The sequence below is a fragment of the Salmo trutta genome, chromosome 5 (assembly GCF_901001165.1).
Source record: "Salmo trutta chromosome 5, fSalTru1.1, whole genome shotgun sequence".
In the NCBI taxonomy this organism is placed as follows: Eukaryota; Metazoa; Chordata; class Actinopteri; order Salmoniformes; family Salmonidae; genus Salmo; species Salmo trutta.
The window spans coordinates 12,932,145-12,950,265 of NC_042961.1; the positions used below are offsets into that span (position 1 = coordinate 12,932,145).

At 41.7% G+C, this 18,121-nt stretch overlaps 1 protein-coding gene across 8 annotated transcripts in view; it reads right to left on the bottom strand.

The window, feature by feature from the left end:
• Positions 1-18,121, bottom strand: part of LOC115193683 (protein bicaudal C homolog 1) — an 83,297-nt gene that overhangs the window by 49,655 nt on the left and 15,521 nt on the right. For all 8 annotated transcript variants that reach the window (XM_029752584.1, XM_029752583.1, XM_029752579.1 and 5 more), the window contains exon 2: positions 4,287-4,333. In XM_029752584.1, coding sequence (XP_029608444.1) covers positions 4,287-4,333 — 47 coding nt within the window. The remainder of the gene's footprint in view (positions 1-4,286; positions 4,334-18,121) is intronic.

An 18,121-nucleotide genomic window follows, 5' to 3' on the forward strand; every position in this document is an offset into this window, starting at 1 on the left:
ACAAAAAGTATCTAAATAGTTTCCTTTCACACTAGCTTAGCAGCACAAAACTACAGGGCAGTGTTGTACTCCTAAACTAACTAAGTAGAATCCTCTTGGCCTCAGATCACAGTGAATCAGTGCTCGTATATCAAGCTGGCGTTGTTTACAGAACCACAGGCGAGGGATAAAGAGGGAGGGACTGGCTCAGCACTGAAAGACATTTGACAAAAGCCTCCACTAAAGTTCTGTGGTCCATAGTCTACCATTCCAACTCTTCACGGTCCGAAATTGGATGGCCTAATAGCCTGTTGAACTGTTCAATGGTACATGGTCTTTGAGTTAAAATGTCACCCGTCTTTCAGATAGGGAAATCAGTGGTCAGTAAAGATCCCATAGCACTTATCGTAAGAGTAGGGGTGTTAACCCCGGTGTCCTGGCTAAATTCCTAATCTGACCCTCATACAATCATGGCCCCCTAATTATCCCCAGTTTCTAATTGGCTCATTTATCCCCCTCCTCTACCATGTAACTATTCCCCTGGTCGTTGCTGTAAATGAGAATGTGTTCTCAGTAACTTACCTGGTAAAATAAGGGGAAAATATATATTTTTTAATGCAGTTTCACATTTTATTATAGCTCATCTTGGTTACCCAAAAGTAAAATTCTCACAGTCTGTCAATTCCTGTTTTACACACATAATCTGTCAATGAGAGATTATATAATAGCCTACACATTAAGCATGTTGTCCATCAGTCAAATACACCAAAGATCCATATAACAATACATTACAAATGATTTAATACAGTGATCTGAGTGGGAAACAATGCTTGGACCCAGCATGAGAGGTAGAGAAGGGGGGGGGGGGGTCTGAAAGCTGGCCTGGACAGAACGGAAGACGAACAGACAGTGAGTAAGAGAGTGATCTACCACAGGCAAATCCCTGCAAGTGTTTAGTTTTTTTCTTTGCAAACTGCTTAACTCAAAAAGACGATGTGGATGTGTGTGTGTGTGTGTGTGTGTGTGTGTGTGTGTGTGTGTGTGTGTGTGTAGTGGAGGGGAGAGAGAGAGAATCATTGTGTATGACATATGAGGAACTTCATAAATTTGTGTGTGGTACATGGGTGTGTTTGAGGAAGGAAAGGGTCAAGTTACACTTTACATTTTCATCGACTTCAAGGTAGTCCACACAAACCTCATACATTTTCTTTACAATAAAGCGTTCCAGATCTCTACAATGTTTATTTTACTGACATTAATTGGGTCTATGTGGTTGTCATGCTATCGGAGGAAAATTACAGACCCATTTGAACGGAAATTCTTCAATAAAAACGTCACTGTCTGTGTTACTAGTCTTTTAACTTCTGACAAGCATCCATTGGAATGGAAAGTTGGCGTAGGGAGGATTGCATGTGAACTGTGAAGACAGGGCAGTGGCTTTGGAAAAGCATGATTGGCAAGCCAAAGCAACACCTACATTTATGTCAGATAAGTTTAATTGACTGAGCTTCATATTTACAGAGACAAAACATGTCTAGAATTTATGGTAAAAACAATTATGGGATGACGCATGGTTTGCATTCTTGGTTTTGAAATGGCTGTAGGGACAGTTAAATTGCCTCCTGCTTTGACATTTAAATAAACTTGCCTCAAAACCAGAGATGGAAAATAGACAAAGAATGCTAAAATAAACGAATGTCCATCACTTAGTTAATTAAAGTCCATTAACATACTATGTGGAGGGAGTTCAAACACTTCAGGAAACAGCACTTTAGACAGGAGCAGTGTATTCACTTTTCCATTTTCTTTCAGGCAATTACTTAAGTTCCTATGCAATAGCATAGAGCAGACTAGTACAAACTAAACTGAGTCTTAGAAAAACAGGAAAATATTTAATGCTAACAAAGTATGACAACAAAACAGATGAATGTGTATTGTGTATGAATGCGTATTGCATCTGTCTCTGTCTGTACTAGAGGTCGACCGATTAAACGGAATGGTAGATTAATTATGGCCGATTTCAAGTTTTCATAACAATCGGTAATCGGTATTTTTGGCCACCGATTTGCCGAATTTAAAAAAAAAAGTTTTTTATTTATTTTATTTTTTAAATTTAATATTTTTTAACTAGGCAAGTCAGTTAAGAACACATTCTTATTTTCAATGACGGCCTAGGAATGGTGGGTTAACTGCCTTGTTCAGGGGCAGAACGACAGATTTTTACCTTGTCAGCTTGGGGATTCAATCTTGCAACCTTACGGTTAACTAGTCCAACGCTCTAACCACCTGCTTTACCTTGCACTCCACGAGGAGCCTGCCTGTTACGCGAATGCAGTAAGAAGCCAAGGTAAGTTGCTAGCTAGCATTAAACTTATCTTATAAAAACAATCAATCATAATCACTAGTTAACTACACATGGTTGATGATATTACTAGTTTATCTAGCCTGTCCTGCATTGCATATAATCGATGCGGTGCGCATTCGCGAAAAAGGACTGTCGTTGCTCCAACGTGTACCTAACCATAAACATCAATGTCTTTCTTAAAATCAATACACAAGTATATATTTTTAAACCTGCATATTTAGTTAATATTGCCTGCTAACATGAATTTATTTTAACTAGGGAAAATGTGTCACCTCTTGCAACAGAGTCAGGGTATATGCAGCAGTTTGGGACGCCTGGCTCGTTGCGAACTGTGTGAAGACTATTTCTTCCTAACAAAGACAGCCAACTTCGCCAAATGGGGGATGATTTAACAAAAGCGCATTTGCGAAAAAAGCACAATTGTTGCACGACTGTACCTAACCATAAACATCAATGCCTTTCTTCAAATAAATACACAGAAGTATATATTTTTTAACCTACATATTTAGCTAAAAGAAATCCAGGTTAGCAGGCAATATTAACCAGGTGAAATTGTGTCAGTTCTCTTACGTTCATTGCACGCAGAGTCAGGGTATATGCAACAGTTTGGGCCGCCTGGCTCGTTGCGAACTAATTTGCCAGAATTTTACGTAATTATGACATAACATTGAAGGTTGTGCAATGTAACAGGAATATTTAGACTTAGGGATGCCACCCGTTAGATAAAATACGGAACGGTTCTGTATTTCACTGAAAAAATAATCGTTTTGTTTTAGAGATGATAGTTTCCGGATTCGACCATATTAATGACCTAAGGCTCGTATTTCTGTGTGTTTATTATGTTATAATTAAGTCTATGATTTGATATTTGATAGAGCAGTCTGACTGAGCGGTGGTAGGCACCAGCAGGCTCGTAAGCATTCATTCAAACAGCACTTTCGTGCGTTTGGCCAGCAGCGCTTCGCAATTCTTCAAGCATTGCGCTGTTTATGACTTCAAGCCTATCAACTCCCAAGATTAGGCTGGTGTAACCGATGTGAAAGCGTTTCAAACGTCACTCGCTCTGAAACTTGGAGTAGTTGTTCCTCTTGCTCTGCATGGGTAACGCTGCTTCGAGGGTGGCTGTTGTCGATGTGTTCCTGGTTCGAGCCCAGGTAGGAGCGAGGAGAGGGACGGAAGCTATACTGTTACACTGGCAATACTAAAGTGCCGATAAGAACATCCAATAGTCAAAGGTATATGAAATACAAATCGTATAGAGAGAAATAGTCCTATAATTCCTATAATAACTACAACCTAAAACTTCTTTCCTGGGTAAATTGAAGACTCATGTTAAAACCACCAGCTTTCATATGTTCTCATGTTCTGAGCAAGGAACTTAAACGTTAGCTTTTTTACATGGCACATATTGCACTTTTACTTTCTTCTCCAACACTTTGTTTTTGCATTATTTAAACCAAATTGAACATGTTTCATTATTTATTTGAGGCTAAACTGATTTTATTGATGTATTATATTAAGTTAAAATAAGTGTTCTTTCAGTATTTTTGTAATTGTCATTATTACAAATAAAAAAATGTAAAAAAAATGGGCCGATTATCGGCTTTTTTGGTCCTCCAATAATCGGTAGTGGTATCGGCGGCGAAAAATCATAATCGGTCGACCTCTAGTCTGTACATGCCCTAATTGTGGAGAGTGGTCCATCTTTGGTCTATCGAATGTGCAGCCTCAGCCTGTCAAGCACAAGCCTGACTAGTGTAAGGTCCACGATAATATCAGGTACAATTGTTCCAACAAAAAATAATACTAACTTATCTGAAAGTCTTCTTTCTGTTATCAGGACCCTATTAGGGGAACACCTGACACTTTCTCTAATATCACCACCTGAAAGTTCTCCTCTGGAGTTCCAAACACAATCCAATAATACAGACTGGAGACTTACCTTCTGAAAGAAATCCTCGCCACCATTGACTCTTCCCTCAGTTGCCGCTGTAGAGGAGAGGAAAAAGGAACAATTCATGAAACCACCAACTGTTAAATATACAGTACTATATAACATTCACAGAGCCAAATCACGCTCGGGTTAACTAATGTCCTGGGAATGTGTGGATAACAGGACTAAATCCCCAAAAGTATCTCTCATTTTTGGATTTAGAAAGACAGACAGAGGCAAGGGCAGAGGCAGACAGAGATACAGAGGCAGAGATAAAGGCAGAGATAGACAGAGGCAGAGGCAGACAGAGAAACAGAGGCAGAGATACAGGCAGAGGCAGAGATACAGGCAGAGACAGAGATAGACAGGCAGAGGCAGACAGTCATTCTTGATAAACCTTATAATTAGATACAGCTTCCTAACAAATTGCTGAACTTTGTTTATAAGGTCTCAGTGCTATACTACCATGATGGGAGATCCATCTTTTTGGGATATTCACACTTTTGACAGACAATGTCTCCTCCTGCATTAATATGGTATCATAAGGCTGGCATTAGAAATGTTAGCTACAAGAGAAATTACTGACATATCTGGCAGAGCACACCTCTGCTTCTGGTACTGTAAAATATGGCACGGAACAGTTTCCTAACCACAGTGAATACAATACTTTGTTTATGATACAGAAACATCTGCACACCCATTTGCCTGGCCTGTGGCTTTTCTGTTCATGTAAAATACATAGTTATTCTCCGCAGTGCATTCACATATTCATCCGTCATTTAAGGCAGTTGATGCAAAGCTGGTAATGATGCGTTTCTCTGTTTTCTTGATAGATTTACCACATTTTCAGAGAAACTGGGTCAGGAGCACCACAGCACTGGTGTACAGTGATACATATTGGCCTTCGTGTAATGACAAGAATGATGTTATGGTTAGGGGCAATTCCACAGCAACAGAGTGACACCGAGACTCCGATTTTTCACTTCAAAATCTTTGTCAAGCAAACCAATGATTGCAAAGTTAAACAAACCATACAATTCTATGCACAAGGACTACTTTTAACAATTTCCACTGAACATTTTACAAAACACATTTACTGGAAGAACAGTGCATATGCAAAATCTGGTAACAGAATTTTAGTAAAATATCCCTCTTTTTTATGTGACCAAAACAAAAAAAAATACACTACATGACCAAAAGTATGTGGACACCTGCTCGGCGAACATCTCATTCCAAAATCATAGGCATTAATATGGAGTTGGTCCCTTCTTTGCTGCTACAACAGCCTCCACTATTCTGGGAAGGCTTTCCAATAGATGTTGGAACATTGCTGCAGGGACTTGCTTCCATTCAGCCAGAGGAGCTTAGTGAGGTCAGGGACTGATGTTGGACGATTAGGCCTGGCTTGCAGTCGGCGTTCCAATTCATCCCAAAGGTGTTTGATGGGGTTGATGTCAGGGCTGTGTGCAGGTCAGTCAAGTTCTTCCACACCAATCTTGAAAAACCATTTCTGTATGGACCTCGCTTTGTGCATGGGGTCATGATGCTGAAACAGGAAAGGGCCTTCCTCAAACTGTTGCCACAAAGTTGGAAGCACAGAATTGTCTAGAATGTCATTGTATGCTGTAGCGTTAAGGTTTCCCTTCACTGGAAATAAGGGGCCAAGGCCAAACCATGAAAAACAGTCACAGACCAATTTTCCTCCTCCACCAAACTTTACAGTTGGCACTATGCATTCGGGCAGGTAGTGTTCTCCTGCCATCTGCCAAACCCAGATTAGTCCGTCGCACTGCCAGATGGTGAAGTGTGATTAATCACTCCAGAGAACGTGTTTCCACTGCTCCAGAGTCAAATGGGGTTGAGCTTTACACCACTCCAGCCGATGATTGGCATTGCACCTGGTGATCTTAGGCTTGTGTGCGGCTGCTTAGCATTGGTGTAAAATACTTCAAAGTACTACTTAAGTAGTTTTTGGGGTATCTGTACTTCACATCTATATATATATAAAACCCTAGTCTATATCTATACACACAGTTGAAGTCAGAAGTTTACATACACTTAGGTTGGAGATTAAAACTTGTTTTTCAACCACTCCACAAATTTCTTGTTAACAAACTATAGTTTTGGCAAGTCGGTTAGGACATCTACTTTGTGCATGACACAAGTCATTTTTCCAACAATTGTTTACAGACAGACTATTTCACTTCTAATTCACTGTATCACAATTCCAGTGGGTCAGAAGTTTACATACACAAAGTTGACTGTGCCTCTAAACAGCTTGGAAAATTCCAGAAAATGTTGTCATGGCTTTAGAAGATTATGATAGGCTAATTGACATAATTTGAGTCAATTGGAGGTGTACCTGTGGATGTATTTCAAGGCCTACCTTCAAACTCAGTGCCTCTTTGCTTGACATCATGGGAAAATCTAAAGGAATCAGCTAAGACCTGATGCCTGAAGGTACCACATTCATCTGTACGAGCAATAGCAAGCAAGTATAAACCCCACCCCAATCGCCCAATTTCTGTTACCAGATTTTGCATATGCACTGCACTGTCTGATGAAACAAAAATATAACTTTTTTGGCCATAATGACCATCGTTATGTTTGGAGGAAAAAGGGGGAGGCTTGCAAGCTGAGAACACCATCCCAACCGGGGTGGCAGCATCATATTGTGAGAGTGCTTTGCTGCAGGAGGGACTGGTGCACTTCACAAAATAGATGGCATCACGAGAAAGGAAAATTATGCGGATATATTGATGCAACATCTCAAGACATCAGTCAGGAAGTTAAAGCTTGGTCGCAAATGGGTCTTCCAAATGGACAATGATCCCAAGCATACTTCCAAAGTTGTGGCAAAATGGCTTAAGGACAACAAAGTCAAGGTGTTGGAGTGGCCATCACAAAGCCCTGACCTCAATCCTGTAGAACATTTGTGGGCAGAACTGAAAAAGCATGTGTGAGCAAGGAGACCAACAAACCTGACTCAGTTACACCAGCTCTGTCAGGAGGAATGGGTCAAAATTCACCCAACTTATTGTGGGAAGCATGTGGAAGGCTACCCGAAACATTTGACCCAAGTTAAACAATTGAAAGGCAATGCTACCAAATACTAATTGAGTGGATGTAAACTTCTGACCCACTGGGAATGTGATGAAAGAAATAAAAGCTGAAATTAATCAATCATTCTCTACTATTATTCTGCCATTTCACATTCTTAAAATAAAGTGGTGATCCTAACTGAGCTAAGACAGGGAATTTTTACTAGGATTAAATGTCAGGAATTGTGAAAACTGAGTATAAATGTATTTGTAATTTTACCCCCCTTTTCTCCCCAATTTTGTGATATCCAATTGGTAGTTATGATCTTGTCTCATCGCTGCAACTCCCCAACAGGCTCAGGAAAGGCGAAGGTCAAGTCATGCGCCCTCCGAAACATAACCAGCCAAGCCGCGCTGCTTTTTAACACCTGCTCGCTTAACCCGGAAGCAAGTCGCACCAATGTGTCAGAGGAAACACCATTCAACTGACGACTGTGGTCAGCTTGCAGGCACCCGGCCTGCCACAAGGAGTCGCTAGAGCCTGATGAGCCTCTGATTTGGTGGACTCACTAAACACACATGCTTTGTTGGTAAATTATGCTGTCTGAATGTTGGAGTGTGCCCCTGGCTGTCCGTAAAAAACGAAACAAGAAAATGGTGTGGTCTGGTTTGCTTAATATAAGGAATATTTTTTTATTGATACTTAAGTATATTTTAGCAAATACATTTCAAACCAAATACTTTTACTCAAGAAGTATTTTACTGGGTGACTTTCACTTGAGTCATTTTCTAGGTATCTTTACTTTCACTCAAGCGTGACAATTGGGTACTTTTTCCACCACTGCTGCTATGCTATGGAAACCCATTTCATGAAGCTACTGACAAACAGTTTTTGTGCTGACGTTGCTTCCAGAGGAAGTTTGGAACTCGGTAGCGAGTGTTGCAACCGAGGACAGACGATTTTTACACACTACGCGCTTCAGCCCTCGGTGTTCCTGTTCTGTGAGCTTGTGTGGCCAACCACTTTGCGGCTGAGCTGTTGTTGCTCCTTGACGTTCACTTCACAATAACAGCACTTACAGCTGACCGGGGCAGCTCTAGCAGGGCAGAAATTTGACAAACTGACTTGTTGGAAAGGTGGCATCCTATGATGGTGCCACGTTGAAAGTCACTGAGCTCTTTAGTAAGGCCATTCTACTGCCAATGTTTACCTAAGGAGATTGCATGGCTGTGTGCTGATTTTATACACCTGTCAGCAACAGGTGTGGCTGAAATAGCCAAATCCACTATACTACACAGAAATGCATAATTATGGATATGAATATCCATCATGGTGATGTATCCTGAATAGGTACACAAAGGTAGAAATATGTAATATCCTCCTTCGCATATTTGGGTATTATTAAACACACTGGCTATTATTTTAATGAGTTCCACCACTAAACAAGACCAAATTTGGTTAGTCCCGACCAAATCTGAACCAATCATTGTCTACGTCCATGTTTCACAAGTTGACATTAAAATACATCACAGTAGAGTACAGTACAGTAAAGTTCAGTACAGTATAGTCAAGTACAGTAAGTTCAGTACAGTATAGTCAAGTACAGTAAAGTTCAGTACAAATGCAAAGTTTGGTAAGAGAATAACAGAACAAACAGCACAAACCATCATTCTGTTGCCATGTGTTTTTGTAACATTTCAGTGGAAACTGTCATTTGCACATAGAGTTGTATGGTTTGTTTAACTTTGCAATCATTGGTTTTTGTTTGACATACATTTTGAAGTGAAAAATCTGAGTCTCAGTGTCACTCTGTTACCATGGAATTGCCCTTAACTTAATCCAATGTTCTGTTTAGTATTACCTCTGGAAAGCAATGCATTTTCTATAGATAAATTACTGAAAAGGTCAACATTCAGAATGATTAACTGGCTAGAATTGGTCCATGGAAACACGCAGTATGTGTTCTTTGGAAAAAGACGGCAGGACAATGTCATTTGGTATGTCACCATGATTTGTTATTGAAATGAAAGTACTTTTGCTTTCTTGATATCAACACAAATGTAGTTAATGTTGTGGAGGGGTTGAGTACATGACAGAATATCAATATATAACGATCCTGAGATTGATCCAGGTTGGTTCCCCACAACCTAGCCACAGTTTCATTAGACTTAAACCTTAATATGCAAACATGTGCAAAGATACCTCCTTCATCCTCCAGTCAGGATCACCATGAGTTGCATAATGTGTGGTAAAATGCAATACTAGTGTCTTGACATGACTTGAAGGGAAAAATGGATTTTGCTTTCTTTTCTCAACATAACATGTCCTGGGTAAGCACAAATGTAAGCATTAGATAAGCGAACAAATGACCCCAACTGGTGGTGTTTTTAATGGCCAGACAAACTGGCCCTTGGCAATGGAGTAATGCCTACAGAAAGTAAGTTTCACACATCCTTGTACTTACTCCCCCGCACACGTCTGTAAATATTTCACAAGAGAGCCTGCTTCACTCTGAAGAATGTGGCCCATAAATTTCACACTCACAATACTATTTCTACACTCACAGTCCCTGACTAGCCTGAAATTGGAAAACAAAATTAGATTACTTACAGGGAACATAATTTAAAAAGAGAATACCAAAGGTTAATGATGTTTGATGTTTTGACAGAAGTAGGAGCAGGTTGGGGCCAGGGGTCAGGAATCAGGACGCCCTGTGGGAGTTACTGGTCATTGTGGATGAGGAATGTGGTGAATCACACTGTTGAGAGGAGTATTTCTATTGGAAGCCCAAGGGATGAGGTGGATGAAACAACCTATTTGGGCCAGACTAGGAGATTGGATGATACTGGGTTAGCATGTGTGATTTTGGGAAAGATTAAGCCTCTGGTAGTGGGTGGGTAACATACAGTACCGAATGATAGCTTTCAGTTGGTTTAATTCTATACTGTCTGCTTTACCAAAATACTAACATTGTCTTAGCTCTGTAGGTTGTTATGGGACAATGGAGACTTTAGCCTACAGATCTTCATGACATACAGAAACGAGAAAGAAATAAAGCACACAAAAACTCTGTCCTGTCATGTTCTCAATGAGACGATTTGTTCATCAAATCTCAATGTCCACAACATTTTCGTTTTTATTCAAGTGGTACAATCAGAATTTACAACAGGGGTCAAAACCCAGGCCCTGGAAGAAGGAAAGCCACTATCTCAATGACAGTAACTATATTATCATCAAGTTTGCAGACGACACAACAGTAGCAGGCCTGATTACCAACAATGACGAGACAGTCTACAGGGAGGAGGTGAGGGCCCTGGCGGGGCGGTGCCAGGAATATAACGTGTTCCTCAACGTCAACAAAACGAAGGAGCTGATCGGGGACTTCAGGAAACAGCAGAGGGAGCACGCCCCTATCAACATCGACGGGACCGCAGTGGAGAAGGTGGAAAGCTTCAAGTTCCTTGGCGTACACATCACTGACAATCTGAAATGGTCCACCCACACAGGCAGTGTGGTGAAGAAAGCACAACAGCGCCTCTTTAACCTCAGGAGTCTGAAGAAATGTGGCTTAGCCCCTGAGACCCTCACAAACTTTTACAGATGCACAATTGAGAGCATCCTGTCGGGCTGTATCACTGCCTGGTACGGCAACTGCACCGCCCGCAACCACAGGGCTCTCCAGAGGGTGGTGTGGTCTGCCCAACGCATCACCGGGGGTACACTGCCTTCCCTCCAGGACACCTACAGTACCCGATGTCACAGGAAGGCCAAAAAGATTATCAACCACCCGAGCCACGGCCTGTTCACCCCGCTATCATCCAAAAGGCGAGGTCAGTACAGGTGCATCAAAGCTGGGACTGAGAGACTGAAAAATAGCTTCAATCTCAAGGCCATCAGACTGTTAAATAGCCATCACCACCCGGTTACTCAATCCTGTACCTTAGAGGCTGCTGCTCTATATACGTAGTCTTGGAATCACTGGCCACTTTAATAATGGAACACTAGTCACTTTAATAATGTTTACACACTGCTTTACTCATCTCATATGTATACATTATTCTATTCTACTGTATTTTAGTCAATGCCACTCTGACATTGCTCATCCTAATATTTATACATTTCTTAATTCCATTGTGGTGTACAGATGTAGGATCTTAATATTAATTTGACCACCTTGTTGCAGAATAACTTTTCTGCAATGCAGGAAATGTAAAACATGTAGTATATTTGCGGTTTAAAAAGGCTTCAGAAGTTTATCATTTCCACTTTAAAATTTCAGACTTGATTTTCCCTTATGAAAAATGTCCATTAATTATAATCCACATTTCCTGTTGCTGCAGGATTATTTTCCTGCTTTAGCAAACATCTGTAGAAGAGGACATGAGGGCAATGCAAGGAGTGAAAAACATCCTGACAGCAGATGCATGGCATGAAGACGGGCCGTGGGAGAACCAGGGGAGGGACGGGTGGCCGCCCCACGAACCTCTGGGGTTTGTTATGGGGGTGGAGAACATCAGTACTTCAACTGAGTCTTACAAGATGTCACAGTTGCCTAAATCAGTTGCTTTAGATTGGCGTTAGCCGTCTTGACGACCTTGGATATGCTGATCTGTTATGGCATACTTGTGACAGCATAAAGTAATATGTTATCGTTATATGCCAGCGCGTTACATAATAACAGAACATTTCATGAGTTTCATATTGACATTGGCACCACTATGTACTGCAACAGGCAAGCGAGGAGGAGGAATCTATGGCTTTCAACATTGAGACCTCGGAGTACAAACGGGATGTTGCAACCAATATGTCTGGGGTGTTTGTGAAATATGGAACAAAATATGAAGTCAATTTATGAGTAGTAATCTATGTTGCCATTTCCCAAAAACCATCAAATAGGATCTAATGAATCAAACCCCCACACCCATTAGTTCAAAACTTAGATACTATATACACTTCACCTAATCTTAACCAAGGCATCCATCCTGTCACTATAAAACAGATCCTGGAAGCAGTATGGAGGATGCAGCCTGGACAGATGCATTTAGCCTGGTACGAGACAAGATGGCGCCGATAGAGCTTCGCTTCTAGTCCTTAGGAAACTGTGCAGTATTTTGTTTTTTTTCATGTATTATTTCTTACATTGTTAGCCCAGAAAACCTTAAGTGTTATTACATACAGCCGGAAAGAACTATCGGATATCAGAGAGACGTCACCTTGACAGCACAACCAGCACTACGACCAGGAATACTTTCCCAAAGCGCATCCTTTGTCTGCACCTCCCAGGGTATTTGAACTGATTCCAGAGGCCGACCCAAAACAACACCGCTGGAGGAGAGGGTGCCGGTGCGGTCTTCTCGTGAGGCTTCGGATGCGCGCACACCACCCATTGCTTCCAAGTATATTACTCGCTAATGTCCAGTCCCTAGTTAACAAAGTTGACAAAATCAGGGCAAGGGTTGCTTTCCAAAGAGATATCTGGGATTATAACATACTCCGTTTCATGGAAACATGGCTAGCTTGGGACATGCTGTCGGGAGTCAGTACAGCCAATGGGATTTTTAGTGCATCGCGCCGACAGGAATAAACATCTCTCTGGTAAGAAGAAGGGCGGGGGTGTATGTTTCATGATTAACGACTCATGGTGTAATTGTAACAACATACAGGAACTCAGATCCTTTTGTTCACCTGACCTAGAATTCCCCACAATCAAATGCCGACCGTATTATCTCCCAAGAGAACTCTACTCGGTTATTATCACAGCCGCGTATATCCCTCCGCAAGTGGATACCAAGACGGCCATCAAGGAACTTCACTGGACTTCATGCAAACTGGAAACCCTATATCCTGAGGCTGCATTTACTGCAGCTGGGGATTTTAACAAAGCTAATTTAAGAACAAGGCTACCTAAATTCTATCAGCATATTGATTGCAGTACACGAGCGAGTAACAAGCTCGACCATTGCTACTCTAACTTCCGCGATGCATACAAGGTCCTCCCCCACCCTCCTTTTGGCAAATCTGACCATGACTCCATCTTGTTGCTCCCCTTCTATAGGCAGAAACTAAAACAGGAAGCGCCAGTGCTTAGGGTCTATCCAACGCTGGTCTGACCAATCGGATTCCACGCTTCAAGATTGCTTCGATCACGTGAACTGGGATATGCTCCGGGTAGCCTCAGAGAACAACACTGGCGTATAAGCTGACTCGGTGAGCGAGTTTATAAAGGAAGTGTATAAGATATGTTGTACCCACTGTGACTACTAAAACCTTCCTTGACCAGAAACCGTGGATTGATGGCAGCATACGTGATGGCAGCAAAGCACGTACCACCCCATTTAATCATGGCAAGGCAACTGGGAATATGGCCGAATACAAACAGTGTAGTTATTCCCTCCGTAAGGCAATCAAACAAGCAAAGTATCAGTATAGAGACAAAGTGGAGTCGCAATTCAACAGCTCAAACACAAGACGTACAGTATGTGACAGGGTCTACAGACAATCACAGATTACAAAAACAAACCAGCCCCGTCGCAGACATCAACGTTTTGCTTCCAGACAAACTAAACAACTTCTTCACGCACTTTGAGGACAATACAGTGCCACCGACACAGCCCGCTACCAAAGACTGTGGGCTCTCCTTCTCCGTGGCCGAAGTGAGTAAAACATTTAAACGTGTTATCCCTCTCAAGGCTGCCGGCCAAAATGGCATTCCTAGCCACATCCTCAGAACATGCGCAGACCAGCTGTCTGGTGTATTACGGACACATTCAATCAATCCCTATCCCAGTCTGCTGTCCCCACATGCTTCAAGATGTCCACCATTGTTCCTGTTCCCAAGAAAACTAAGGTAACTGAACTAAATTACTATCGCCCCGTAGCACTCACTTCCGTCATCATGAAGTGCTTTGAGAGACTAGTCAAGGATCATATCACCTCCACCCTACCTGTCACCCTAGACCCACTTCAATTTGCTTACCGCCCCAATAGGTCCACAGACGACGCAATCGCCATCATACTGCACACTGCCCTATCCCACCTGGACAAGAGGAATACCTATGTAAGAATGTTGTTCATTGACTATACCTCAGCATTCAACACCATAGTACCCTCCAAACTCATCATTAAGCTTGAGTCCCTGGTTCTTGACCCCGTCCTGTGCAACTAGGTCCTGGTCTTCCTGACGGGCCACCCCCAGGTGGTGAAGGTAGGAAACAACACAAGGGTGCGTTCTCAGCCCTCTCCTGTACTCCCTGTTCATCCACGACTGCATGGCCATGCACGCCTCGAACTCCATCATCAGACGACGCAACTGTAGTAGGCTTGATTACCAACAACGACGAGACCGCCTACAGGGAGGAGGTGAGGGCCCTCGGAGTGTGGTGTCAGGAAAATACCCTCTCACTCAATGTCAGCAAAACAAAAGAGATGATCGTGGACTTCAGGAAACAGCAAAGGGAGCACCCTCCTATCCACATCGACGGGACAGCAGTGGAGAAGGTGGAAAGTTTTAAGTTCCTCGGGTGTACCTATCACAGACAAACTGAAATGGTCCACGCACACGGACAGTGTGGTGAAGAAGGTGCAACTGCGCCTCTTCAACCTCAGGAGGCTGCAAAAATGTGGCTTGTCACCGAAAACCCTCAGTATTTTCACGGCCGGATAAAAAACGTACCCGATTTAATCTGATTATTACTCCTGCCCAGAAACTAGAATATGCATATAATTATTAGCTTTGGATAGAAAACACTCCAAAGTTTCTAAAACTGTTTGAATGGTGTCTGTGAGTATAACAGAACTCATTTGGCAGGCCAAAACCTGAGAAGATTCTGTACAGGAAGTACCCTGTCTGACCATTTCTTGCCCTTTTTGATTATCTCTATCCATTACAGAGGATCTCTGCTGTTATGTGACACTTCCTAAAGCTCCCATGGGATCTCAGAAGGCGGCAAAAAGCTGAATCGTGGCTTTGCAGGCTCTGGCTGAAAATCATTAGCGCGTTTGGATAGTGGCCAGTAACAGTACTTTGAGACTCAGGCTCGTGCACGAGAGGATAGCATGCTTTTATTTTCTCTCTCTTTGTACGTTTACACGCTTTCCCGGTCGGAATATTATCGCTTTTTTATGAGAAAAATTGCATAAAAATTGATTTTAAACAGCGGTTGACATGCTTCGAAGTACGGTAATGAAATATTTAGAAATCTTTTGTCACGAAATGCGCCATGCTCGTGACCCTTATTTACACTTCGGATAGTGTCTTGAACGCACGAACAAAACGCCGCCGTTTGGATATAACTATGGATTATTTTGGACCAAACCAACATTTGTTATTGAAGTAGAAGTCCTGGGAGTGCATTCTGACGAAGAACACCAAAGGTAATCAAACTTTTCTAATAGTAAATCGGAGTTTGGTGAAGGCTAAACTTGCTGGGTGTCTAAATAGCTAGCCCTGTGATGCCGGGCTATCTACTGAGAATATTGCAAAATGTGCTTTCACCGAAAAGCTATTTTAAAATCGGACATATCGAGTGCATAGAGGAGTTCTGTATCTATAATTCTTAAAATAATTGTTATGTTTTTTGTGAACGTTTATCGTGAGTAATTTAGTAAATTCACCGGAGGTTTACGGGGGTATGCTAGTTCTGAACGTCACATGCTAATGTAAAAAAGCTGGTTTTTGATATAAATATGAACTTGATTGAACAAAACATGCATGCATTGTATAACATAATGTCCTAGGGTTGTCATCTGATGAAGATCATCAAAGGTTAGTGCTGCATTTAGCTGTGGTTTTGTTTTTTGTGACATTATATGCTAGCTTGAAAAATGGGTGTCTGGTTATTTCTGGCTGGGTACTCTGCTGACATAATCTAATGTTTTGCTTTCGCTGTAAAGCCTTTTTGAAATCGGACAGTGTGGTTAGATTAACGAGAGTCTTGTCTTTAAAATGCTGTAAAATAGTCATATGTTTGAAAAATGGAAGTTTTCGGATTTTAGAGGAGTTTGTATTTCGCGCCACGCCCATCATTGGATATTGGAGCAGGTGTTCCGCTAGCGGAACATCTAGATGTAAGAGGTTAACTGCCTTGTTCAGGGGCAGAACAACAGATTTTTACCTTGTCAGCTCAGGGATTCAATCTTGCAACCTTACGGTTAACTCGTCCAATGCTCTAACCACCTGCTTTACATTGCACTCCACGAGGAGCCTGCCAGTTACGCGCATGCAGTAAGAAGCCAAGGTAAGTTGCTAGCTAGCATTAAACTTATCTTATAAAAAACAATCAATCAATCATAATCACTAGTTAACTACACATGGTTGATGATATTACTAGTTTATCTAGCCTGTCCTGCGTTGTATATAATCGATGCGGTGCGCATTCGCGAAAAAGGACTGTCATTGCTCCAACGTGTACCTAACCATAAACATCAATGTCTTTCTTAAAATCAATACACAAGTATATATTTTTAAACCTGCATATTTAGTTAATATTGCCTGCTAACATGAATTTCTTTTAACTAGGGAAAATGTGTCACCTCTTGCAACAGAGTCAGGGAATATGCAGCAGTTTGGGCCGCCTGGCTCGTTGCGAACTGTGTGAAGACTATTTCTTCCTAACAAAGACAGCCAACTTCGCCAAATGGGGGATGATTTAAAAAAAGCGCATTTGCGAAAAAAAACACAATCGTGGCACGACTGTACCTAACCATAAACATCAATGCCTTTCTTAAAATCAATACACAGAAGTAAATATTTTTAAACCTGCATATTTAGCTAAAAGAAATCCAGGTTAGCAGGCATTACTAACCAGGTGAAATTGTGTCAGTTCTCTTACGTTCATTGCACGCAGAGTCAGGGTATATGCAACAGTTTGGGCCGCCTGGCTCGTTGCGAACTAATTTGCCAGAATTTTTATTTATTTATTTATTTCACCTTTATTTAACCAGGTAGGCAAGTTGAGAACAAGTTCTCATTTACAATTGCGACCTGGCCAAGATAAAGCAAAGCAGTTCGACAACATACAACAACACAGAGTTACACATGGAGTAAACAACATACAGTCAATAATACAGTAGAAAAAAATAAGACTATATACAATGTGAGCAAATGATGTGAGATAAGGGAGGTAAAGGCAAAAAAATGCCATGGTGGCAAAGTAAATAAAGTATAGCAAGAAAAACACTGGAATGGTAGATTTGTAGTTTGAAGAAAGTTCAAAGTTCAAATATAAATAATATGGTGCAAAGGAGCAAAATAAATAAAAATAAATAAATACAGTAGGGGAAGAGGTTGTAGTTTGGGCTAAATTATAGATGGGCTATGTACAGGTGCAGTGATCTGTGAGCTGCTCTGACAGCTGGTGCTTAAAGCTAGTGAGGGAGATAAGTGTTTCCAGTTTCAGAGATTTTTGTAGTTCGTTCCAGTCATTGGCAGCAGAGAACTGGAAGGAGAGACGACCAAAGGAGGAGTTTGCTTTAGGGGTGACCAGAGAGATATACCTGCTGGAGCGCGTGCTACAGGTGGGTGCTGCTATGGTGACCAGTGAGCGGAGATAAGGGGGGACTTTACCTAGCAGGGTCTTGTAGATGACCTGGAGCCAATGTGTTTGGCGACGATTATGAAGTGAAGGCCAGCCAACGAGAGCATACAGGTCGCAGTGGTGGGTTGTATATGGGGCTTTGGTGACAAAACGGATGGCACTGTGATAGACTGCATCCAGCTTGTTGAGTAGGGTATTGGAGGCTATTTTGTAAATGACATCGCCGAAGTCGAGGATTGGTAGGATGGTCAGTTTTACGAGGGTATG